The sequence below is a fragment of the Cheilinus undulatus genome, linkage group 20, assembly GCF_018320785.1.
Source record: "Cheilinus undulatus linkage group 20, ASM1832078v1, whole genome shotgun sequence".
In the NCBI taxonomy this organism is placed as follows: domain Eukaryota; kingdom Metazoa; phylum Chordata; class Actinopteri; order Labriformes; family Labridae; genus Cheilinus; species Cheilinus undulatus.
The window spans coordinates 3268601-3294804 of NC_054884.1; the positions used below are offsets into that span (position 1 = coordinate 3268601).

A 26204-nucleotide genomic window follows, 5' to 3' on the forward strand; every position below is an offset into this window, starting at 1 on the left:
ACTCAGGTAGATAGAGGCTAAAATGTATGAGGAATAACAAAAAATAAGTAACATGAGGCAAAAATAGTCAAAAGCAGCAAAAATGTAGCGAAAACTCAGTGAAAAATGACTAAAATGGGCAAAAAGCACCATCAAGGGGGTGAAGATGGGCAAAAAGCTGTAAAAAGGTGGCAAAACTTGGAAAAAAGTGGCATTTATTGGCAAAAGGGCAGCTAATATGGGTGAAAAGAGGCAGAAAATGGCAAAAGAAGGGGGAAAATAGCAAATAGCAAAAAGCAGGACAAAAGTAGCAAAAATGGATGAAAAGGGGCAAAAATGTGGAGAAAAAGTAGAAGAAACAGGCAGAAACAGGCAAGAACTGGTTGAGAAGTGACAAAAAATGAATTACACGGGGCAAAAATGGTCAAAAGCAGCAAAAATGTAGCAAAAAATCAGTCAGAAGTGACTAAAATGGGCAAAACTGCAACATACAGGTGGCAAAAATGGGCAAAAGCTGTAAATAGTTGGCAAAACTTGGAGAAAAGTGGCATTTAATGGCAAAAGGCAGCTTATATGGGTGAAAAAGTGACAGAAAATGGCAAAAGAAGTAGAAAAAAATAGCAAAAGGCAGGACAAAAGTGGCAAAAATGGGCTAAAAGCAGCAAAAATTGATGAAAAGTGGCCAATTAAAGCCTCCTGTACAAGAGTTGTAAACAAACCTATCAATGTGACTTGCAGTGGATCATTTCTGAGGTCAAAGTTTCCTTCTTTGAGATTTTCTGGGGCAATAATGTTTCAAATTAAGACATAAAAGAGCCAAAAACATCCGTCCTTGTGAACTCTAACGATCTCTCACAAACACTGGTGTAGATTTTCTTTGCGATGGCTCCAGATTCTCTCATGTTTTGCTCCTGTAAACTCATTCAAAAGAGTTTAGTTCAGACTCGACTGTGTTAAAGATCAGACTGAGTGAGATATTTGTCAGGACTATTATGTTAAAGTGATAAAATCATTTCACAGTCAGAGCTTCCAGGAAGTTTTAGGATTGCTCAGTTGAATGGAAAACTAAAGTAAATCTTTTAAATTCATCCTGAGTTTACTGGTTTAACAGCTAAGGATGAATGATACTGGAAATAATACTTTTTATACTTTACAGTATAAAAAAGTACAGGGAGTAACAGGAAGTAAATGCAGTAAGTTTAAGAAGGCGGTGGTTAACATTTGAATCTGTTTTACCTAAAGCCTGCATAATATTAAAGGACACGTGCGTTCACATTGTTCAGTGTTATGATGACAATATGAAGTGTCAGTGTCGTAATTTACTAATATTAATACATCAGAATTAGCCTTAGCTATTTGCAGCATGTTCATCCTGAAAAGGATCCATCTAAAGCACCAGATAGATCTTAATGTCCAATAGGATGTTAGCACTTTTATTAGAGGTGCCGTGAAAATCGACTCTCATCAGAATCACATACACTCATCTCTACGTTTGTAATCAATCAGAATTTCCAAGAATTGATATTTTTAAACGTGCTTTATCACACCCTGATTGTATCTTCACCATCAGACGCTCTGCTGGTATTTTCCTCCGTGCTGCACTGTTAGCATTATCAGCGCTAGCTCTCAGTGTCGCCATTGTTTACATCACTGTGTCTGACACAGTGACGTCATTGAGCCTGTCCTGTTTTCACTAAAGAGAAGTTTAAAGACTCACTCTGGATTCTACAATCCCTGACCTGGTGTGAATGCTAAGTGTGCTAAACTAATGTAGCTTCTTCAGGAAGGGTTATGTCTAAGTTCACATCATTCAAACACTTTCACCCAGATTAAAGATAATCAGAACAACAGCCAAGAACAGCTGACCAGCACGGACAGTAAAAGTAGCAGGATCTCTCTGTATCAACACCGGTGTTCTGGTTTAATGAGTGACTGTGCTAACTAGTGATGGTAACTCTTGGAATTGTGCTGGAGAAACGCTCTTTGGATCAGGTTTCTTCTAGACATATTCATCAGATTAAGAGAGACGCTGCTAAAATGCCATTACAAAGCAGCAAACAGGTATTTGAAGCTGCTGGTGCCTCTGGAGTCCCACCAACCTCAAGGTTTAGGATCCTCCAGAGGCTTGCAGTGCCATGCAACCCTGGATGGTCCAGATGGAGGAGTAGTGGATGGTTGGTGGATGGTCACCATGTTCCAACAAGGCTGTGACGTCAGCAAGGAGGGGGTGGAGTCATGTCTTGGGCCAGAATCATGAGGAGAGAGCTGGTAGGACCCTTTAGAGTCCCTGAAGGTGTGAAAATGACCTCGGCAAAGTATATCGAGTTTCTGGCTGACCACTACAAAAAGAAGAACCATGCCTTCTGTATTAAAATGATCTTCATGCATGACAATGAACTATCTCATGCTGCAAAGAATCCCTCTGTGTCATTGGCTGCTATGGGCATAAAAGGAGAGAAACTCATGGTGTGGCCCCCATCCTCCCCTGACCTTTAACCCTGTTGAGAACCTTTGGAGCATCCTCAAGCTAAAGATCTATGAGGGTGGGAGGCAGTTCACATCAAAACAGCAGCTCTGGGAGGATATTCTGACATTCTGCAAAGAAATTCAAGTAGAAACTCTCCAAAAACTCACAAGTTCAATGGATGCAAGAATAGTGAAGGTGATATCAAAGAAGGGCTCCTATGTTAACATGGAACTTGGCCTGTTAAGATGTTGTTGATTGAAAGAGCTTTGATTTCAGTAAATATGACCTTCTAATGCTGCAATGTTTTTAAACTCTGTTGTGCGTAATAATGTGGAACAGTGTATTTTTATTGTTGTCATTGTGAGGTTTGTTCAATAAAATTTGAATTATGCTCTAATGGTTCATGACTTGAAAATTATACTTACTGTCATTTGCATCAACTATTTAGGAAAATCAGAGAAAAACATAATTTGTATAATAATTAGGAATGCAGTGTAAGCTTATTTGATGGTCTTACTCTTGCACAACTCTAACTGATAACCCCTGATCTAGTCTGAGGTGATATTCAAGTGCAGAAGACAGCGCTGCTTCTCCTCAGTTATGCTTAGCGTTCATGCTGTTCAGCCTAACATGTTTTCATGTGTATTAGAAGTCTTGTTTTGGTTGGAATCACACAACAATTAGAAATTTTCTAACTGCATGTAAACGCACTGACTGGAAACGCCTTCAGTGCATTTTGGTTTTGCAATCCTGTGCTCTACCTGACCTCTGCTCTAAAAATGCTACAACAATCAGCGAGTATTTACCCAGATCCACTGGTCTGAAATGACTCAGAGGCTCTTTGTGCTAGGACAATTTCCTTTAAAACGATGTGACGTCTTTAGATGTCTCGCTGTTTCCAATCAATGCTCCAAAAACTATTCCTCTTTCAGTAATGTGGGACGCTAAAGGGAACACCAGAGGCAGAGGGTTTTTCTTATTTGGAGAAAAATTGCTTGGAGAGGAAATCAATATTAAAAAATAGTTCATTTCTTTTCTATAAAACAACCAATTATGTTCTGCTAGAGAGAACAGCTGAGCTGGTTGGTCATCACAAAGAGGAGATTCTCTGAAATAAAACACACACTTGAACCAAATACTCTTATTTCCATTTTTCTCTCATCAGTTTTCCTAACATCTCCTAATTTATAGGATTAGAAAATCAGTTTAGTCACATCTAAATGATGAAAATTAGAAATGACTGACTCCTCTCTATCCCAATATTCTAGTATCTCTGTTTTTTAGAGTAATAGATAATGTTGTTATGGCCGGCTCCAAACCCATTACATCACAGTGGAGGAAACAGAGTTACCTGCAGAAAGATTGAATTATTTACAGCAGTGTTATTTATTGCAACAACAATAATAAAAATGTCTGATATTGCACAATAATGCAACTCAACAGAACTAGTGAGCGGGGTTAAATGAGGAGCGGGGTCTTGTCTAGGGCTGGGAAATTAACCACAAACTAGATTAAATCGCAATATGGCCTGCTCCAATTTTCAAAACACAGAAGTTGCACGTCTTTAACTTGAAATGTGTCAAAATACCAGTTTAATAAATCAATTTTTTGCAGCGGCAGAGATTTTATGCCCATTATGCAAACATTCAAGTGTCAGTGTTTGTATAATGGTTTTCAAAAATCCTCCTTTTTGTGTTTTATGTATGTTTTTGTTCATCAAAATGAGTGACATAAAAATGATAACGCCCTTAAACAAAGCAAATGACATCACATTCACAATATGAGCAAAAATACTTAGTCTATCTAAAACTGATGAAGCCTAGCGTTACTTCACAAAAGTCATACCCCAGCCTCACCTCCTCCACCCCAGCTGCTTCCTTTATAGCTTAAAGCTTGTTGCACCCTCATATTCAGATTTATTCTACTGTGGAGTAATTGCTTCATTTGTAATTGGTAGAATTGGTATAATAGTAATTGCACATGGTCTTATTTATGGAATTATTTATCGCTTGAATTTGTCGAAAAATACGTAAGATTAGCCCAAGAATAATCACATATTAAATGGCAATTGCAATATTTGGGAAAAAAAATTACAATTAGATTATTTTTGCAAATCGTTCAGCCCTAGTCTCGTCTGCCTCTCCTCTCTATGTCCTAATGAAGACGCTGCAGAGAACACAGAGCCCCATGTTCTCAATCCATCACCATACATGGTCACCTGACGGGCAACACACAAGCAAACAGGTGACCAGCGGGGTCGTCTCCTTGTTTTTGGTGATATTGTGTGTAAACTTACACAAGGCTTTAGCAAACTTGAACAGGATTTCTTATTCAAAGATCTAAAAATATTTTAAAACGCATAAAACTTACTACTTATACATTTTCTCAAACTTTGTGCAGACTTCACATAGAAACAGGAAGCAGCAACAAGTGTAATATTCTGAAATTAAAGATCTTATTCTGCAGTGTGCTGTGAAATCAGCAAGAACACCTGCAGACAACCTCACAGGGCTACAGCAGCAAACTGAATATTTAAAATAAGGGTGTATTACATGTATTAAAAGAAAAAATTAAAGGTCACATATTATGCCAAATACTTTTTTTTTAAGCTTTTCTAACAAAAACATGTGCCCCTGGCCTGTCCACAATACCCTGAAGAATCAGAAAAATCCATTGCCCCCAGCCCTTTCTCCACCTTTCAGAAAATGTGTGCTGAAACAAGCCATTCTCAGATTTCCCATCATGATGTCATGTGGGGAGTTAGCCCCGCCCCCAGGTTTGTTTCCCTCTTGGAAGAAAGTTCCACCCTCCTCTCCTGATCTTCCTCTCAGCTGGCAGAGCCACATCCATTAAGCAACATAATTTCCTGAGAGGGGCGGAGTCAGACAGCTCGGTAACATTTAAAGCTACCGACACAGAAACAGCTCGTTCTGAGCAGGGCTGAAACAGAGGGGTTTTTAGACATGCAGAAATCCAAAACTGGAGTGTTTTTCCAGCAACAAACTTCACAGGCATGTTTTGGGGACCTCTGAGACCAACATAAACTAGTCTTTAAGAGGTAGAATATGTCCCCTTTAAACAGTCATTTAAGCCATTGTAATATGAGTTGCTGCAGCTCGTGTTACAGGACGACAAAGTAGACTCGCTTCATGTTGCTGTTATTACAAACTCAGAGAAGAGAGAACATACAATACCGGCCCAGTAAAACGTCAGAACTTGGATCGTGACTTGAATGGATGCCATCAATCTGATCTATAAAGATAAGATAAGATAAGATAAGATATTCCTTTATTAGTCCCACAAGGGGAAATTCCAATTTACAGCAGCAAATAGTATTTTAGTCAAAGCAAGCCATTGGTGACAGAAACAATAGAAAATACAATAGAACACACCCAATAGAAATAGAGTACAAATAAAGGTGGTGCTGCAAGAGCACTAATAAATCCAAAAGTATGGAATGTAAAAACTTTAACTTACAAATTATAAATAGTATTTACAGTTATATACAGGTTGGGTATATTACAGATTGGGTTTGGTAGAGATAATAATATGTACACCTGTATACACACATATATACACAAATATATATACAAATATGTGTACAGATTATACATATAAATTATACATATAAATTACATATAAATAATGTAAATATGGGTCCCGGCAGTGATCTTGGATCAGATCTGGACATCTCTACTTCTCTGAGTAAAAAGGTAAAAACTAATTGGACATTACCGATGTGTCCTAACCTGTTATATCAGGGTCTGTTGAATCACATTTGACATTAGAATCAATTTTAGACCCCTTGGCAAAAAGTTTGAACCAAATTGGACCTGTCTCATTAAGAATGCAGGCTGGCAGGAGCTCAAACCCTGCATCCTCACTATCTAAAGAAGACACTGTGGGAGACTCAGGCCTCCAGCAATACATTTTAATCCTCAGAGGTTGGAGGAAAGCCCTGAATTTTGTTGTGTTAATGAGCAGAACTCCAGCGAACTCCTTACCTTGCACTTTGTTTCTCTACTAAGAAGTTTTTTTTCACTGCTTGGGGCCCGAGCTTTAAAAACAAAAGGATACTGGACCAAATACTGTACTTCTGTTTTCTCCCACATCTCTCCGTCTCTTAGGATGCACTCCTCAGAAGTGTGGCCGTGCAGTCACCGATAACGTCGTGACGAGGGAGGAAGCGCGGGTCCTCCAGAGGTAAACTTGTCCTCTGTATGTTTTTCTCTCCTCTATCTCGGTGGTGCAGCTGAATCAGTATTCATCGTCTCTGTCTGTGATGCAGGCTGGCTGAGAGAGGGCTGGCGCTGGCCGGATCAGAGGGAGGGGTAAGTATATGTTCAAATTCAACTGTATGAATAAAATGACAGAAAGGCATGTGTTCCATAAACTGAGCTTCAAGTCCATGTTTTATCACAAACACATCATTTTATCTAGGGCAGGTTTTAACAAAAATATTTAAACACCACCATCAGTCCTGTAGTTGGGTGAGGTCTACTTATCCTGATACTGATTTAGCTCCATTTTTCCTAAGATTTGAGGAACAGTACAAATGCACCAGTCTGCCTCTGTGCCTGCACTCCTGTTGGTTTCTCAATGCAGAGGCTGAGCTGACTGACATTTCCTGAGGTAATACCCTTTCCATTAACAAGAACCTAATGCAAACACTTTAAAAGTACCAAATGACCCCTCTAATCAAATCTAACTTTCAGATGGTATTTATGTTGTCCATCTAAACTTATGACTCAAGTATAGCAAGGTTGGTTTCTTTTATGTGTATAGCACATCTCAGCAGCAAGGCAATTCAGAGTGCTTCATTTAAGACATAAAATCACAATATAAACATTGAAAAAAGTCACTAAAACAGCCAATAAAACCCACATAAGATAAAAAACAAAGTAAAGACAGAAAATTAGAAAAACTCTAGTGAAAACAGAAGCTAAAGTTTGTTGAGACAACCAAACTTAGCACTTGGAAAGCCTGATTGTTTCCCTTTAAATGGTGCAACTTCTGTAAGGAGCGTGCATTTGTGGAATGAGCAGCAGAGCTGAGTATGTGGATATTCCCAGGAGAATAGCTTGTTCTTGCCTTTGACTCTTGTTTGGTTTCCTCAAAGAAACTAAAAGGTAATTTCTTGGTATACTATATACTGCACTATCTAATTAAAGGTCATCAGGACCCCTCCTTTGAAAAAAGGTCCCCAGAGAAGATACCCAGAAGGGAGACGCATGGTTAAACGGTGAAATCCATTTATCAAATTAGCCAGTTATCTAATAACCAAGGTTATTATAGTTTACTAAAACTAACTGAATAACTAAAACTAAAATTAAAAAACCATTTTAGTAAGTTAACTGAAACTAAATAAAAACTAAGCTTTAAACAAAAACAAAAACTAACTGAAACTGTATAGTGCACTTACAAAACTAACTAAAATAAAATAAAAATAGAGACAAAATATCCTTAGTTTTAGTCTTTAAAACAACCATACTGACTGGCACCGACACCCAAGCCCGGGGAGTGTAAAATTGCCTGAATTGATTGGTTAAGACTTCACACAGTGGTAGTTTTATGTCTGTAGTTGTAGCCAAACATCATCTTTAAATAAATAGAATGATAAGTGAATTTATTTTAAGAAATGTATGATGCTCACTCAGCCCTGACATGTATCTGAAAAAACTAAAACTAACACTAAAACTAATAAAAACAAAGCATTTTTGCAAAATAAAACAAACTAAACTAACAAACCAGCAGTCTAAAAACTGAAAAATCCCAAACTATTATAACCTTGTTAATAACCTAATCATATTTTACAAACACAGCCCTGAAATCCTGGTCTCATACTCTTTTAGAAGCCACTAAAAACCACTGCAGCTTTAGTTAATGGCCTTTGCCTTCCTGTCAGAGCTTTCCTCAGCACTACACCACCGGATGTACATTTTAGAAGTGTAGCTGTTAGCGTGTCGTAGGAACAGCGCGGTATTGCAGTTTTTTTTTTTTTTTTAAGTACGAACCCTGGCAAAGTATATAGAGTTTCTGACTGACCACTTTCTTCCATGGTACAAAAAGAAGAACTGTGCCTTCCGTAGCATGAATGACAATGCACCATCTCATGCTGCGAAGAATCCCTCTGTGTCATTGGCTGCTATGGGCATAAAAGGAGAGAAACTCATGGTGTGGCCCCCATCCTCCCCTGACCTTTAACCCTGTTGAGAACCTTTGGAGCATCCTCAAGCTAAAGATCTATGAGGGTGGGAGACAGTTCACATCAAAACAGCAGCTTTGGGAGGATATTCTGACATCCCGCAAAGAAATTCAAGCAGAAACTCTCCAAAAACTCCCAAGTTCAATGGATGCAAGAACAGTGAAGGTGATATCAGAGAAGGGCTCCTATGTTAACATGGAACTTGGCCTGTTGACCTCCTAATGCTGCAGATTCAACCAATGATAATTTTCAGTTCTTCACAACCTGTAAAATGTTTTGGAACTCTGATGTGCATAATAATGTGGAACAGTGCATGTTAAGTTTCTTATTTTTGGAAAAAAAAAAAAAAAAAAAAAAATATTGTTCCTAGCATTTAGCCGAATAGGGAGCTAGACGCCTAGAACATCCTTAATTCCCCATGATTTCCAGTGTTTGAAACCTGAATCTATAATACCTTGGTGAAATCAGGATTATCAATAATAGGGGTGGGAGTGGATGTTGATCCAGTTCTTCTTGTTGTGTTGTGCTGTCCCTCAGGCCTTGACTGTATTGATTATCACAGGGTTGATGCCACTGTTACTGACTGATTTAAAGCTGTCTGAAAGAGCAGATTCAGAGAGGGAGGTCTCAATATCCAGCCAGATTGAAGAAGAACTGTCATGGATCCATTCAGATACATATCTCAGAAGGGCACTTAGTTGATATTTCCTAAGGTCTGGAAACTCCAGACGTTCCCTATCAACTGGAAGTTGTAAAGCGGAAATTTGTTTAAGTGGTCTGTGTTTATGCCAAGAGCTAAACCATCCATTTATCTTTCTTAATGCTTTATGAATGAATAAGATGAGAATCGGGGAGGATGAACATTCATTTTCAGATGTGATATTGTACTCAGCCAAGATCCAGGAAGAGATTTTCAATGCTCAGGGTCCTGCTATATTTGGTCAAACAGTGGACTATATCTGGTTGAAGTCTGGTGTTATAAATATCCAAGATAAGTTAGTTCTATGAAGGAAATGAATAAGCACAACCAAGAACCTGGAGCCAGCTGCCTAGAGGCATGTCAGAATAATATGGAAAAATGTATTTTATGTGAGGACTTTTTATCGACAGAAACTGGACTAGAACTTGTAAAAGTTGAAATGACTAAAAATAAGAGGCACTTTCATCTAGACTAAATTCAAAATAGCTGTCAAAATTAATGCAGCTTTTGAAAGCCTTACTAAAATATTTGTTTTTTTGTCAATAGATTTTTGTCTCCCTGAAGAATATTATAACAATATGGCATGCTGCAATTCACAAATCGCAGAAGTTGCAATATTTCTGTAACTTGACGTGTGTCAGAATACCAGTTTAATACGTTCTTTTTACTGCAGCTGAAATGTTATGTACATTATGCAAATATTCAAGTGTTTTTTTCTTCAGATGGTTTACAAAAATCCTCTTTTAAGTGTTTTATACATTTTTCTTAATCAAAACAAGTGACATAAATATGATAATCCCCTACTACAAAGCAATTGATAACATATTTGCAATATGAGCAAAAATTAAAGCAATTATGTCTGTTTTTTTGTTGTTCCGAACTAGTTTATTCTGTCTAATATTGATGAAGTCACACCCCCAGCCACAATCAATTGATAGCCAGCTGATACTAATTATACATTTCTGTATTTATTGTATTTATAATAACTTATTTCTAAATTTTACCACATATCCTGGTCAGGTCACCATCATCCCCATATCCATAGGTATGCACACAGTTTTTTTTGGAAATATGGCATAACCATAACCATGTTTACAGCTTCATCCTCATCTACCTCATGTTCATTTCTCAGCTGCAAAAACTGCGTATATGTATTTAGTCATGGTTTCTAACACCAATCATCCTTTGCACTTTTCTTTCTCTTGTTAGTACATGTAAGTTTATATTCATAGTGTATATTCTGGTGTACAAAGAGAGCAAAGTTTAACCGGAGTCAAATTCCTCATATGTGCACACATAGCTGGCCAATAAAGCTGATTCTGATTATCGCCTCCCAGCTCCCTCAGCCAATCACAGCTCTTTCTCTTCATGCAGCTGTCCATTTAGATACGACATACTTCTCACTAATCCATGCTTGCATTAATGCTGATGCATTACGCTGCTACTGCTGGGAAAGCTTAACCTCCTCCACCCCAGCTACCTCTTTTATAGCTTAAAGCTTGTTGCACCTTCATATTCACATTCATGCTGCTATAGGCTTATTGATTCTGAAATAATTTAATTGTTTTCAGTACACATTGTCATAAATGTGTCTATCCATATGGGGGTTTCTATGCACTTCCTGGAAAGTCCAGTCAGCTCCTCGATAACCCAGGGAGCATCTTTAGAGCAGAGCTTTCTCTGCCAAGTAAAACTGTACATCTATTTTGCAGTAAAATGTTTGAATGCACAATGAGTGTTCCTGACTGGACGTAGGTTATGATATAGAATTATTCATTGCTTGAATTATTTGAAAAACACATAAGATGGGGAACCTAATAATAATTTCATGTTAAATCACAATATTGGGGTAAAAAATAACAATTAGATTATTTTTGCAAATCGTTCAGCCCAGAAATTTTATGTTTCCTATGATAATATGATAATTTTACATGATTTAACACTCTTTGGTGATTCAACTTCTCAAAAATGTCTCATATGTTTATGAAGTACAAGGATGGATATTGAAGAAGTGTATTTTTTAGCTCACTGAAGCATTGAGTTTGTTTTTAAATTCATTTTTCTTATTTTCCACATGCCCTATTTAAAGACCTCAGTCAAATGAATTAAAGCATCTTTTGTTTGATGAGTCAAAGCCTGAATTTGTAATTCCTCTGTGTGGTAGAGTTCCATTGTTGTCTGAATTGTTATGCGTCACAGCTTCCCTGCCCTGTCTGAGACTCTCTGCCACAGGCCATATTTTCATCACCCTTCACTGTCAAACACCAGTATCTGCTCCAACAATGAGGTTTTAGTAATTCAAGTCCCCAAAAGTCACACGAGTTCCAGGCTCGCTGAAAATGCTGCAGCAAAGATTCAAAGGCATCAGTAGCGTCTGCACAATGGCTAGCTTCAAGAGGAAACACAAGTAAAAGGCAACGATAAATGGTTTAAAAGTTATTTAACTTTTTATAAACTGTGTCACTTGTTGTCGTGTACAACAGCGCCGGTCTGGAAGACATTTTAACGATCACATTCAGAGAAAAACTGTCACACAGCCTCCATTATTTGCTGCTGCAGTGGCTCCTTTGGTTCTTCTTCGTTGTGCTTTCCGGCAGTGAAGAATTGATTTCCAGTTTATAGCGCTAACATTTAGCATGGCTAAACCAAGCCAAATATAAAGCTAAACCAAACAGTATCGGATCGGTGCATAAACTTGTGTACTCGCCGATACCAATACCTGCACTTTAAGCGCTACTGGATGTATTTCTGGCACTGCTATTGGAATCGGAACAACCCTATTTATGACAGAGTGGCTACAGAAACCTCTCCTCAGTACAAAACACATGAAAGCCAACATGGAGTTTGCAGAAAAGCGCTTGAAGGACTCTCAACCTGTAAGAAAAAAGGTTCTCTGGTCTGATGAAACCAAGATTGAAGTACTCTGCCTCAATTCTAAACGTTAAGTCTAGAGTCTCATCCCCTGCCCAATACCATCCCAACAGTGGAGCATGGTGGTGGCAGCATCATGTTGTGGGGGTGTTTTTCAGCAGCAGGAAGTGGGAGACTGGTCAGGGTCGAGGGAAAGCTGACTGGAGCCAAGTACAGAGATATCCTAAATCACTGATCATCAACTGGCGGCCCGGGGGCCATATCCAGCCCCCCAAAGCTTTCTGTCCGGCCCCTGAAAGATCATTAAATTCAGAAAAGGAGGAAAAGAAGATGTTGTGGTTTAAGAGTATCCTTTGGCTTTAAATGTCTGCAGCTGTTAAATCTATCCCACAAACAATGAAGATTGAAATAGTTTGAGAATGACATAACATTTGATCTGTTTTACTGAAATTTACTCTCATAATTATTAGGTATTTAAAAAATAGGGTTAAGGTTGGCAGAAGTGCTGCAAAAATTAATGGATAAGGTGGTGAAAAGGGGGTTAGAGAGTAGCAAAAATGGGTGATAAATGGCAAAATGGGTTGTGGAGTGGCACAAAGGGACAAATACTGGCAGAAAAAGTTGTGAAAAGTGTTTAAAATGTGGCAAAAAAATGGTTAAAGAAGAACAAAAAGGGTCAAAAGGTATCAACAATTGGTTACAAATGACAAAAAATAGTGCAAAAAAGTTATGAAAAGGGGTTAAAAGTGGCAAAAATAGAAGAAAAGTGGCAAAATGGATAAAAGAGTGGCACAAAGGGGATAAAACATGCAGGAAATGTGGTTAAAATGGTTTAAGGAATCACAAAAATTGGGCTAAAAAGTGGCAAAAATTGATAAAAGAGTTGCACAAAGGGGAAAAACATGCAGGAAAATGGTTCAAAATGGGTTAAAATCTTGCAAAAATTGGGATAAAGAGGCAAAATTGGGCAAAAGTATCAGAAAGGAGTTACTATTGCTGCTAAATGACAATTGTGGAGGGCCCATTCTCTGGGATTTTCAGGGGCCCAGACAGTTTTGTTGTCAGGCCTGCTGCATGATAGATAATAGAAGATAGATCTCACTGGTAATGACTAAAATGTCATGTGTTCTGAAAGAAAGTACAAATACTACTGCAATATTTCACTGATTTCAGACCAAAATATTGATTTAATTTTTGTGTATTTGAAAGTCCGGCCCCCAGAGTTTCTGTTGACACCAAATCTGGCCCTTGTGCAAATGTAGTTAAAGACCCCTGTCCTAAATGAAACCCTGGCTTAGGGACAACTCTCTCTGGGAATCTCTTAGAGGGGCTTAGCCAGAGTCCTGACTTGAACCCTGTTGAACATCCCTAGAGAGAGACTCGAAAGTGGCTGTCCACTTACGGCCCCATCCCACCTGACTGAGCTTGAGACGATTTGCAAAGAAAGTAAAATTCAAGTAAAAGGTCTGAATACTGTCACGGTGGTATTTCGGTTTTATGTTGATTAATGTACACAAATTTCTTAGCTCTTGTTTTCACTTTGTCCTGATTTGAAGATTAATGAGAGAAAGCTGAATCTAACCCACTGTAGCATCAGGCTGCAGCATAATAAAACTGAAAACAGGAAGGGAGTCTGAATACTTTCCCTGTATCTCTGTATTCATCAGACTATCTGCTGTAATGGATCTCTCTTAACACTAGGAGACAGACTGGTACAACAAGTAGGGCAACAGTTTGCTGAGGAAAAGATAAACATGGGATCATAATCCTACCCTGAGGTGTCTGAAAGTCCCTGGCATACCCTCTCCCTCTCCTGCTATGTGTCCCCAGCTCACCTAGTCCTCAGCCAAAAAAAAGGGCCTGTTTATTGAGTGTTAAGACACTTAAATAAATGGAGGGGAGGCAACAGGGACTTCTGAGGAGAGGACAGAGAAATGCCTCCAAGGAGTTGAAAAACAATAACAAGTAAAGGGCAGAGTGAGCACGCCTCAGAAGGGCCGCAGACAGAACGCTGCTTAACCTTGTACAGTTACGTTGGCATGCATGTGCATCAATATTCAGAAGTCTCCCCAGCAGGCTTCTTACCAATTACTGTTGTCCTCTTGCAGGCTTCCATACTCGACCTGCATTCTGGAGCGTTATCGATGGGAAAACAGTTTGTGAACATCTACAGGTAAGAAAGTTCACATTCATTTCTCAGTCCATGCTGTAAAAATGACATCCTGCATAATGTTTCACATTTCTCGCAATATATTCACCAAAAAGTCATCATCAATCTTAGTGATGCTGTTCTCTCCAGGTCTAGTGACCCATAAGACCCTCGTTCATCACTGACAACAGAGACCAACTTTTAGTTTCCCCTTGCATTCTTTTCTCCCTCAGTTTCCTCCCATTTTTCTTACATCCCACCGGGCAGGTGGCTGACACCGGAGCCTCGGAGACTATCCGGCAGATTTTAATCAGGAAGTGATGACGGTAGCACCCGCATCCTTCACCCCCCACTGCGTAGTTCCTCATGGGAGGCAGTCAGAGTTTGCTATCTGCTGTGTTTGCTTGGCTGGCTGGCACAGCCTTCTGTGTAATGGTTCACTGTGCCATGCAGCTGAGGTTAATTTATGCTAACAGATCTGATCTCCTCTGCTCTTTCCCCTCTGCTGTGCCTGTGCTCGTGTCTGTCTCTGATTGTCCTGATTTGACTGTCTGCATCTCTGCCTTTGATTGTGTGGCGATACGTGGCTGCAGGTATTTTGGGGACCAGCTCAGTGATGTTTTCACCCAAGAGGATTTCCAGCTGTACAGGTGACTATGAAAGCCTAAAATTAGTCATGCAACTTTCCAATGAGTTTAATCCAGTATGAGATATTTTGATGCAACTTTGCAGTACAACAGTCATAAAATAAACCCTCTACAGTATTCTATAGATCTTTTAGTTTGACAAGTTTTGTCCTTTTTATGCTTAGAGAAGTACGCGGGCGAATACAGGCGGTTATTGCTGAGACGTTTGGTTTGGACCCGACTTTGATGTACCTGACCAAGCCAACCTTCTTCTCCAGAATCAACAGCACAACAGCCAAAACCCAACATGACGAGTACTGGCATCCCCACATAGATAAGGTAACACAAAAAATACAGAGCTTTGACTCCTACTTTCCGGTATGACTAACCTGACACGCCAGATAGACTGTTTCATAAATCATTGCACGGATATATTACACATTCATCTGGAAAAGCTCCCATAAAAAGCTTTTGGGAAGGGAAAAGCCTTTGACAACATTCTTCTTACATTTATCACCAGCCAATCAGAGTGACAAAACGTGATGTAGCAGCACGCATGCAGAGCTCTGCAACAAACCTACGGGTAAATGCTACCGTTGTTGAAAAACTGTGGAGTATGGTGTGGATTAAACACTGCACTGGTCAAGAGAAGACAAAAACGTCTTCTCCTGAACCTACATGTGCAAAGTTAAATGGATTATTCAGCTCTGCATAAAGGAGTGAATGGGTGCCAAATCTTCTCAAATGTATCCAATTTGTCTTTGAGAATGAATCTAATTCTTTTGAAATGAAGTGTATCTATCAGTTCAGTCAACCACAGTTTGATAGTAGGCACTTTTTTCTTCTTCCAAAATAAAAGAATGAGTTTCTTGGCAGTGATAAGCCCATACGACAGAAGTTTCTGTTGAGCAACTTGTAAACTTTTTGGTTCTTTTGCTACTCCCATGATAATCAATAGTGGATTGGGTTTAATCTCCACCCCCAAAATCTTTGAAAAAAATGTAAAGATTCCAATCCAAAAATTCTGCAGCCTGGGGCACAGGGCATAGCTGTGTGTCAAAGTCGCTTCTGTTAGGTTGCATTTATCACAGTCTGGTGAAATGTCAGGAAATATTTTGTGTAGCTTCAACTTTGAGTAGGGCAGTCTGTGCAGTATTTTAGATTGTATTAGACAATGACATACGTTTATAGAACATGCATGCACGTATTTCAAACTTTTGTTCCAGGTATCCTCCGATAGCTGTTCACCCAGTTCTGCCTCCCATACTGTCTTAGGGGTGTCTGTGGTTTTGGGGGCTTTATCCTGAAATGTACAGTACAGGCAGGATATTATATTGTCAGACCCAGCCAGACTTTTCAAACGGTTATCCAATTTGTCTGGCCCTGCATTTTTGAAGCCTGGTCAATATGCTCTCACGTAGCTTCCAACCTGCAGATATTTACAAAAAGTCTTGGTGCAGTAGGGCATATCTGTACTTGAGCTGTTGGAATGATGCAAAGACCCCCTCCAAGTTTAAATCTCCAACCTTACATATTCCCAAGTCTCTCCACACAAGAAAGGCACCATGGCTCCATAACTGGATTGCTATGGTAACTGTGTTTACTTAATGATACAGGTGACAGGATAATTGCACAGATGATGAAAGGTAAGCAGTCCTCCCTTTCCATCTCTACCCCACTGGGTAGCACTGCTGTATCATCAAGCCAGTATGCAATGGAACGAACACTGGCAGCCCAATAATAATACAAAAAATTGGACAAAGCCAGCCCTCCCTGAGTCTTAGGTTTACGAAGGTGTGCTTTGCCAATTCTATGCATTTTATATCCCCACACAAATTCAAGAACAAGAGAATCTAAACGTTTGAAGAATGCTTTAGATATAAATACAGGAATATTCTGGAAGAGATACAGCAACTGTGGGAGGAAAATCATCTTAATAACATTTGTTCTTCCTATAAGAGAAATAGGGAGTGTCCTCCAGAATTGAATATTATTATGAAGCTTTCCTGTTAGGGGATCGAAGTTGGCCTTAAATAATGAATTACAATTTTTTGTATCAACTATTCCCAAATATGTAATCTCTCTTCTGTTATCCTAAAGGGAACCTGCTGGAGCCACTCAGGATCCACAAGATGAATTGGCATGAGCTCGCTCTTAGCCCAATTCACTTTGTACCCAGAAAAGATCCAAACTGATTAATCACAGACAAAATTGAAGTAACTGAAATTTGTGGTTGAGATATGAAAAGGAGGATATCATCGGCATACAAACATATTTTATTAAATGTGTATTTTGTGTTATATCCATGGATTTCAGGATGTAATCGGATTATTTCGGCAAGAGGTTCCATTGCTAGCACAAAGAGTAGAGGGCTTAAAGCACAGCCTTTTCTTGTTCCCCTAAACAATTTAAAATTAGCAGAACAAGTCTGGTTGGTCAGTATTTTAGCCAAGGGATTTTTAAATAATAATCTTATCCAAGAGATGAAATTATTGCCAAGTTGAAATTTATGAAGGACCGCAAATAAATATGGCCATTCGACCTGGTCAAAGGCCTTTTCAGCATCTAGAGATAGCACTGCAAGGTCTTCTTCAGGAAAGCATGTGGAATATATAACATTAAATAGATGTCCTAAGTTAGAACATGAATGTCTTTGAGTAATAAATCCTGTCTAGTCTGGATGCACCAGCTTTCCTATCATAGTACCAAGTCTTTTAGCCAAAGTCTTTGTGAGGATCTTTGATCTGTATTAAGCAAAGATACAGGTCTATAGGAGCTGACTTCTTCTGGGTCCTTTCCTTTTTTTGGAATTAGAGCTATAGTTGCCTCACTTAGTGTCTGGGGAAGCTCTCCACCTACAAACGAGTGCCCTTACATCCTGTTTAAATAAGGTACTAATAATTTGTTAAACTTCTTATAAAATTCAATACTAAAGCCATCTGGCCCTGGGCTCTTGCCATTTTTACCTCCGCCAAGGAGGTTATGTGATCGGGTGGGTCTTTTTGTTTGTTTGTTTGTTAGTTTGTTAGCAACATAACTCAAAAAGTCATGGACGGATTTTCATGAAATTTACGGGAAATGTCAGAAATGGCTTAAGGAAGAACTGATTAGATTTTGGGACTGATCTGGATCACTGTCTGGATCCAGGAATTTTTTTTAAAGGATTCTGTACTATTGGGAGATAGGACTGCACTGTTACCACTTTACACCAGGAGATGGCGGACGTGAGTAACTTCAATCCCAGCAGCAGTTTTTGGTGTGTTTCTATTCAAAATTTTGGAGTTTATAGAGTTTGAAGGACACGCGCCCGGTTGAGGAGACGAGTTGGAGCGTAACAGAGAGAAAGACAGCGAATTGTAGCGAGAATACTCACAAGGCTGGGAGGAACAGAGGAATATTCACCCTCTGACATGACTTTCACACGTAGCGAAGCCAAATGCTTTGTCTGACCGTGTCTCCACCCCACTGGGGAGGGAGTAATTGGCGAATTACATTTTGGGAGTGATCTGGATCACCATCTGGATCAATGTTTTTAAAGGATTCTTCACTATTGGGAGATAGAGCTGATGGCGGAGGTCTGCGTTCTCCGAGTGCTTTTCTAGTTTAGTGATTTTATTGTTCCTGTTATTTCCCCATAAGTCAATTCAGAGCCTAAGTAGTCGTATGATTTAACGTTTGGAGTTTACATTCCTGTAGAAATTCCTGCATAACCTCTGGTGTTGCCCTCAATTGGGAGAAGTATAATCTCTCATAAAACTGCTGAAATCTTTCATTAATTTTTAAATGGCAGGTTAGCAATTCTCCTGTGTCTGATTTGATTCTATGAATTGTACATTCATTCTCTAAATTGCGTGACTGTCTTGCTAGCAGTTTATGCGCTTTATCTCTGAATTCAAAATATTTCTGCTTTGCAAAAACAAAGGCTTTACCATTTTTTTCAGAGAGTATCTTACTTAGTTTGTACTTAAGGGTTAAAATTGTATTAAATTTGGCTGAAGAAGGGCACTGTGTGTATCTGGGCTTCTAAATCCAACTGTTCTGCCTGTTGCTTCTGTTTTGATGCTTGGGATGAAATAATACACCCTCTTAAATAAGCTTTCAGAGTCTCCCACAATATTGACGGTGTAGTCTCAGGTTTTTCATTCGTTTCAAAAATAAATTTATATGCCTTTCAATATAGTCACAGAATCCGACATCAGTTAAAAGTTGTGGATTAAACCTCCAGCTTCCCTGATTAGGGGTATATCACATAAATTTAAAGAGAATGTAACAGGAGAGTGATCAGAGACAATGATATTATGATATCTGGCATTTCCAGAGTACGGCAACAGTTTTCCATCTACAAGAAAATTGTCTATTCTGGTATCACTATTATGGACGAGTGAATGAAAAGAATAGTCCCTGCCTGTTGGATTGAAAATCCTCCATAAATCACAAAGATTCATATTCCCACTGCACGAATTAAGAAATAGACTTGCATTGGAGGGAGTCATTGAATGCACAGATGATTTTTCCAGATGGTAATCTAGAACACAGTTAAAATCGCCCCAGTAATCACATTTGTTGTGGCAACATCAAGAATTAGCCCAAACACCTTTCTATAGAATTCAGGATCATCCTGATTAGGCCCATAAATATTTAACAGTGTTATGGGTTTAGAGTGCAACTCTCCTACCACCAAAACATATCGCCCCTCCTTATCAGCAACAGTGAGTTGATGTCTAAAGGGAACTCCTTTCTTAATAATGATCGCTACACCTCTAGTTTTAAAAAGGAAAGATTAGTGATAAACTTGGCTAATCCATTTATATCTGAGTCTCATATGTGAGTCTCTCTTTAAATGGGTTTCCTTCATAAATAAGTGTAAACTTTGCTGGATGTGCAACTCCAAACCTGACCCTGGGCTTGTCCCGGAGAAGCTTCCTGACTGGCGTGAAAGCCGCATGCGCCCTGGCAACATCATAGGGGAGATCTCTAAATATCTGGATCCATTGTCCTCGGTACTTTAGCTCCTTCTTGTTAGAAAGCTTGCGAGGAATATCATCAAAGATGTGCCCATGATGAATCCTTAGAATCATGTGTCGCGGTGGCTCATCATCTCGCTCTGTGGGCTCGGTCCAGTGCTGGTTTTTCCTCCAGCCCCAGCACTTTGAGTAGACCCACAGCAAAATCCTTGGCGGGTTGTCCATGCTCCAGCCCCTCTTTCACACCCGCGATTCTCAGATTCTGTCTCTTAGAACGTCCCTCCAGGTGCAGGCATTTACCGTCCAGTTGGTTGACTTGATTCGTGAGGTGTTTAACTTGCGTTTCCAACTCCGCCACAATGTCTGTTGTGCGTGAGGCTGATTGTTCCAGTCCATTCAGTGTTTCCGCTTGCAACCCAGTTTGGGCTTGTAGCTTAGCGGCAATTTCAGCTCTCAGAGTAACCGAAACGTCTGCAATCCTTTCATCTATCTTGTCACAAATATCAGTTTTTATGGTATATAGCTCAGAGCGTAAAGAAGCTATAGCCGCTAACAACACGCTCTTGTTGGGGTCACATTCACTCGTCTCGTCCTCCTCCTCCTCAGGCAAGGTCGAGGCTCCGACTGGGCCTTCATCCACAGAGTCACCCCTTGTCTTGCTCTTTCCTCGCTTTGAGTGTGGCATTTTTAAATTGGTAGAGAAGTTAATGCCCGAGTGTAAACTGTTTGGAACTTTAAGGTGGAATATTAAAAAGCACCCGTGTTTTGATGGTAATGGAGTGTTTAAGTCAAAATTCACGAGAGCTGCCTCAGGTGCGTCTCACCCGTCCATTGCGCCCCCTAGCGTCCTCCCTCTTTGCTCTTGTTTTAACTAAAGAAATGGGGTCCAATTCTAAATTTTTATGTAAATGAATTTCTCTGATTTCCTAAATAGTCAATGCAATTGACAGTCAGAACTGAAAATGGTCATTTGTTGAATTTGCAGCATTAGGAGGTCATATTTACTGAATTCAAAAGCTATTTCGATCAAAAACATCTGAACAGGCCAAGTTCCATGTTAACATAGGAGCCCTTCTTTATTATCTCCTTCACTATTCTTACATTCATTGAACTTGTGAGTTTTTGGAGAGTTTCTGCTTGAATTTCTTTACAGGATGTCAGAATATCCTCCCGGAGCTGCTGTTTTGATGTGAACTGCCTCCCACCCTCATAGATCTTTAGCTTGAGGATGCTCCAAAGGTTCTCAACAGGGTTAAAGGTCAGGGGAGGATGGGGGCCACACCATGAGTTTCTCTCCTTTTATACCCATAGCAGCCAATGACACAGAGGGATTCTTTGCAGCATGAGATGGTTCATTGTCATGCATGAGGATCATTTTGCTACAGAAGGCATGGTTCTTCTTTTTGTACCATGGAAGAAAGTGGTCTGTCAGAAACTCTAGATACTTTGCCGAGGTCATTTTCACACCTTCAGGGGCCCTAAAGGGGCCGACCAGCTCTCTACTCATGATTCTGGCCCAAACATGACTCCGCCCCTTCCTTGCTGACGTCGCAGCCTTGTTGGGACATGGTGCCATCCACCAACCATCCACTACTTCTCCATCTGGACCATCGAGGGTTGCAGGGCACTCATCAGTCAACAAGACTGTTTGAAAATGAGTCTTCATGTATTTCTGGGCCCACTGCAACCGTTTCTGCTTGTGAGCATTGGTTAGGGGGGGCTGAATAGTAGGTTTATGCACGACTGCAAGCCTCTGGAGGATCCTACACCTTGAGTTTCATACTTCTATCCTTCCACAATATTCAGTATCATGAGGTTTAAGTTGGCCTTTTAAGGACGAGCAGAGACCATTCACAGAAAAATGCCAACCATTTTTGCGAAGCCTCGGCTAGCATTGAAAGAGAACTGTGTTCATTAACATTCACAGAATCGAGCTACCTTTTAAGGTTACTGTATAGAAAGCTAAAGAAAGTCAGTTTGACTCTGTTGAAATGTACTGAACCTTTAAAAGGCACACCAAGAGACTGAGCACCAGAGGATTTGAATGAAAAGAGGAACCTCATTCATTCATTATTGACCTTATAACAAATGAATGTTTGTGCTCAGGGACTCTTTCTTTATCAGGCTGTTAATGAAGGAAAAATAGATTTACTATATCTTATGTGCCTACAAGCAGGATACTTCTGTTTTTCTGTTTTATTTTTTGTTTTTGCTTTTCACCAGTATAAAGGCCTGCAAAAATGTACTTCAAATGACTACTTTTACTCCTTATCAGGTTCCTGACTACACAGAACCCCACACATTGCACTGCATTGCACCCAAACATAATCCATGCCTGCTGATTTGGAAACCGTATGCATGGAACAGCAGCTTTTCATTTCTTCTGATGTATATTTAAAAGGGTTACTCAGACTTACAATATATGAGGAGAAAATACAGTTAGGCCATTATTTCAAAGGAGCTTTATATTTTCAAAAAAGCTGGGATCTTGTATTAAATGTAAGTAAAAATGGAATAGTCATTTGCATAAACTTTATAACCCATGTTCCATCACTTACAGCACAAAGAAAAGATATTTAAAGCTCAAGCTGGTAAACTTTCTCTGTTTTGGGGGGAATATACACATAGCCTGATTTAATGTATGTAACATGTTCCAAAAAAGTTGGGACAGGACAAGAAAAGACTGGGAAAGTCATGAAATCCTCCAAAAATCATCTGGAACACTCAACAGTTAAGTGTGTTAATTGGAAACTTGTGATCGCACCATGATTGGTATAAAAGAAATTACACCCTTGAAGGCTCAGACATTTATAATCAGCAATGGCACAGGGTTCTCTACTTTGTGAAAGACAATGTGGGCAAACAGTCTTTTGAAAAACATTCTTCAATGTGCAGTTAAAAAGAATTTAGCGATTTCACCATGGACACTTCAAACTATGAAGAGAATCTGGAGAAATCTCTGCATGGAAGGCATCAGGTGAATTTTTGTTCTCTAAGCTGCAAGGTAGATATGGAAGTGGGATGAAGACATTGTTGGCGAAACAGCAAAAATAAAAATCCAAACCAGCAGGATGGAATTGATTGTCTGCACAGAGCATAAACATGCAGTACTGTGCAGAACTTTTAGGCATGTTTGGGCCAAAATTGAACCTGCAGTAAGGCATAGATGTGGCGAGTAAGCTACCTTTGGGTGGGAAGGAGGATTGACCCAACCCAGGTCATGTTCTGGATGTCCTTGCATATTGGAAAACCACTGGTGGTCTCCGGGCCTACCAGGAGTGAAAAGACCCAGGAAAAAATGATGCCAGAGGCATAGTTTTCCAACCAAACCGAGCAATCGGGTGAGAAGGGCCTGGAAACACATGAAAGCCCAGAGTATTTTGCAAACTCTAAATGGGCGTTCATGTGTTTGACACTGAGGAGAGGCCTCCGTCTAGGGCTGGGCAATTAATCACAAATTAGATCAGATCGCAATATGGCCTGCTGCAATTTTCAAATCCCAGAAGTTGCAATATTTCTTTAACTTGAAATGTGTCAAAATACCAGTGTAATAAATCAATTTTGCAGTGGCAGAGATTTTATACACATTATGCAAACATTCAAGTGTCACATTTTTTATGATTGTTTACAAAATCCCCCTTTTAATTTTTTATGTATGTGTTTCTTCATCAAAATGAGTGACAAAAATGATGATGCCCTTAAACAAAGCAAATGACATCACATTTGCAATATGCGCAAAAATAGTTAGCTCTTTATATCTAAAACTGATGAAGCCTAGCACTACTTCAGAAAGGCATACCCCATCTGTGATCAGCTGGTAGCCAGCCTCACCTCCTCCACCCCAGCCACCTCCTTTATAGCTTAAGGCTTGTTGCACCCTCATATACAGATTTATGCTACTATGGAGTAATTGCTTCGGAAATAATTTCATTTTTTTCAAATGCATGGTCTTTTTTATGGAATTATTTATTGCTTGAATTTGTCAAAAATACGTAAGATTAACCCAAGACTAATCACATATTAAATCGCAATATTTGGGGAAAAAATAGCAATTAGGTTATTTTTGCACATCATTCAGCCCCACTTCCGTCTGTCCACTCTGCCATAAAGCCCAGAGTGATGGTTGTCCTCCTAGAACTTTGTCCCATCTCCACTCAGGATCTCTGGAGCTCTGTCAGAGTGACCATCAGGTTCTTGGTAGCATCTCTTACAAAGGTCCTTCCCCTGATTGCTCAGTTTGGCTGCATGACCAGCTCTTGGAAGAGCTCTGGCTGTGCCCAGCTTCTTCCATGTGAGAATTCTGGAGGCTGCTGTGCTCTTGGGAGCCTTCAGAGCGGCAGAAAGGTTTTGTAGCCTTCCCCAGATCTGTGCCAGTCAATAATCTTGTCTCTGACCTCGTGGCTTGGCTTTTGCTCTGATATCACTGTCAGCTGTGAGGCCTTCTATAGAGAGGTGTGCACCTTTCCAAATCAGTTTTTATTTTCATGAATTTGTTAGTATTTCTAGACCTCTGTTTTCGCTAAATATAAACAAAACAATTAATTTAAACAACTGTAGCATCAGGCTACAACATAATAAATTCTAAAAAAGTAAAGGTGGTGTGAAACTTTCTAGATGCACTGTGGTCTTGTAAAAAATAGGGATTTCTGTGTGTTTCTGATTAACCAAAAATAATTAAAGCCGCAGAAAATCATCATGCTGTCTAAATACTTTGTCTGATAATTGGCCTTAAACTGGGCGCCCAGAAAATCCTTTTAGTTCTGTCCCATTATCTTACAGAATCAGTGCAGAGCTGCTGCACATTTAAAAAAACCTGTTTTTTAAATACGCTTTAAAGAAGTGGGGCCTCATTTATAAAACATTGAGTAGGATCCATACTAAAAGTGTATGTGCGCCTAAAAGCTGAAAATGGGGTGCGCCAAAAATTAATCTGATTTATAAAACCGTGTGTGCGCACACTTCCAAGCACTTTTCCCTTTATAAATCTCAGTCCACCTGGAAGATTGCGCAGGTGGATTCATCTCACATCCCGCCCTCTACACACCCACCTTTTACCATGAATGGTCAATGCAAAATACCTCATGAATGTTTATGCATATAAATAAGCCTGCTGATCGACGGCATTTTACGCTCCATCATGGCAGAGACGACAAGCAGAAGGAATTTCAGGGAGACTGAAAATAGAGGTGCTTGTGGGTGAGGTGAAGGCCAGATAAATGATTTTATTTGGTGGTCACAGTGGTGGCATCACTAATAAAACAAAAACAAGTGAGTGGCAGCACGTCGTCACTGCTGTAAATAGTGTGAGTGCCACAGAGCGATCTGCAGTCTGTTCCCTACGCTGCTGGATGAATGAGTCACGTGTTGACCCAGGCCACCGTGCCACTAAATTTGTCAAAACCATGTTTGAGGTACACATAATTTGTACATTGATTGTATGCACATTTTTGTGGGTTCACATAGACAAATTCATTTTCACTCGGAGCACTTACAGCAACGTGAGTGCAGTCAATTGTGCCGATTACATTTGGGAAACCGGACATTGCTGCAAATTGCCTTTTAATGTTGGCCTGTTCACCCACAGTGTAAGGAAACCTGTATCGACTGGTCATGTTTGTAGTGCCATCCAAAACAGCTGGCATTATTGTGCTGAGGGAAGGCTGCAATATCCCAGACCTAAGGACGGAATTTAACTGTGTTATATCATACCCAAAAGGAGCTTTAGACAGAAAATGTAAAATTATTTATTGTTAATCATATCAAACACATACCTGTCGGCTAATTCCTGCTGGAAGGAGCCAGTTGCCAGAAACCCCAGAGTGGTCAGCACCGGTATATGCACCGGGATGGCGCGGTTCTGGTGGCTGGTTCTGTCTAACACTCGGCCCAGTTCAGCACATAGATCCAATAGCACTGCTCTAGGGAATCTGAATCGGCTTATTAGCCAGTCATCATCACGGGCCAGGAAATCTTCGTGGTCCCTAAAGTCTCTCTCCATCCTGATCCTGCCATTTGCGTGATCTTCCAGCTCTGCCAGCGCATCCACTGTGCAGCATTACGCACGAGTGTCACACTGTTTATATGCTTACTCAGCAATTAGACTGATTGTTACACACCTTGTCACAATTAATACTAATCAATCAGTTCTATATCTGCTCTATATCATTTGAAGATGAAAGTAGGATATATGAACATTGTGCATACAGTAGTAGGCCTAATGGCTCACTAAAGGAACACATCTAA

General features: G+C 39.8%; 1 protein-coding gene across 1 annotated transcript in view; it reads left to right on the top strand.

Moving 5' to 3' along the window:
- uts2r2 (urotensin-2 receptor 2) overlaps positions 1–26204 on the top strand; it is a 67974-nt gene that overhangs the window by 7234 nt on the left and 34536 nt on the right. The window contains exons 3-7 of the mRNA XM_041815829.1: positions 6574–6649; positions 6735–6777; positions 14331–14395; positions 14965–15021; positions 15183–15336. Of these exons, the coding sequence (XP_041671763.1) occupies positions 6574–6649; positions 6735–6777; positions 14331–14395; positions 14965–15021; positions 15183–15336 (395 nt within the window). The remainder of the gene's footprint in view (positions 1–6573; positions 6650–6734; positions 6778–14330; positions 14396–14964; positions 15022–15182; positions 15337–26204) is intronic.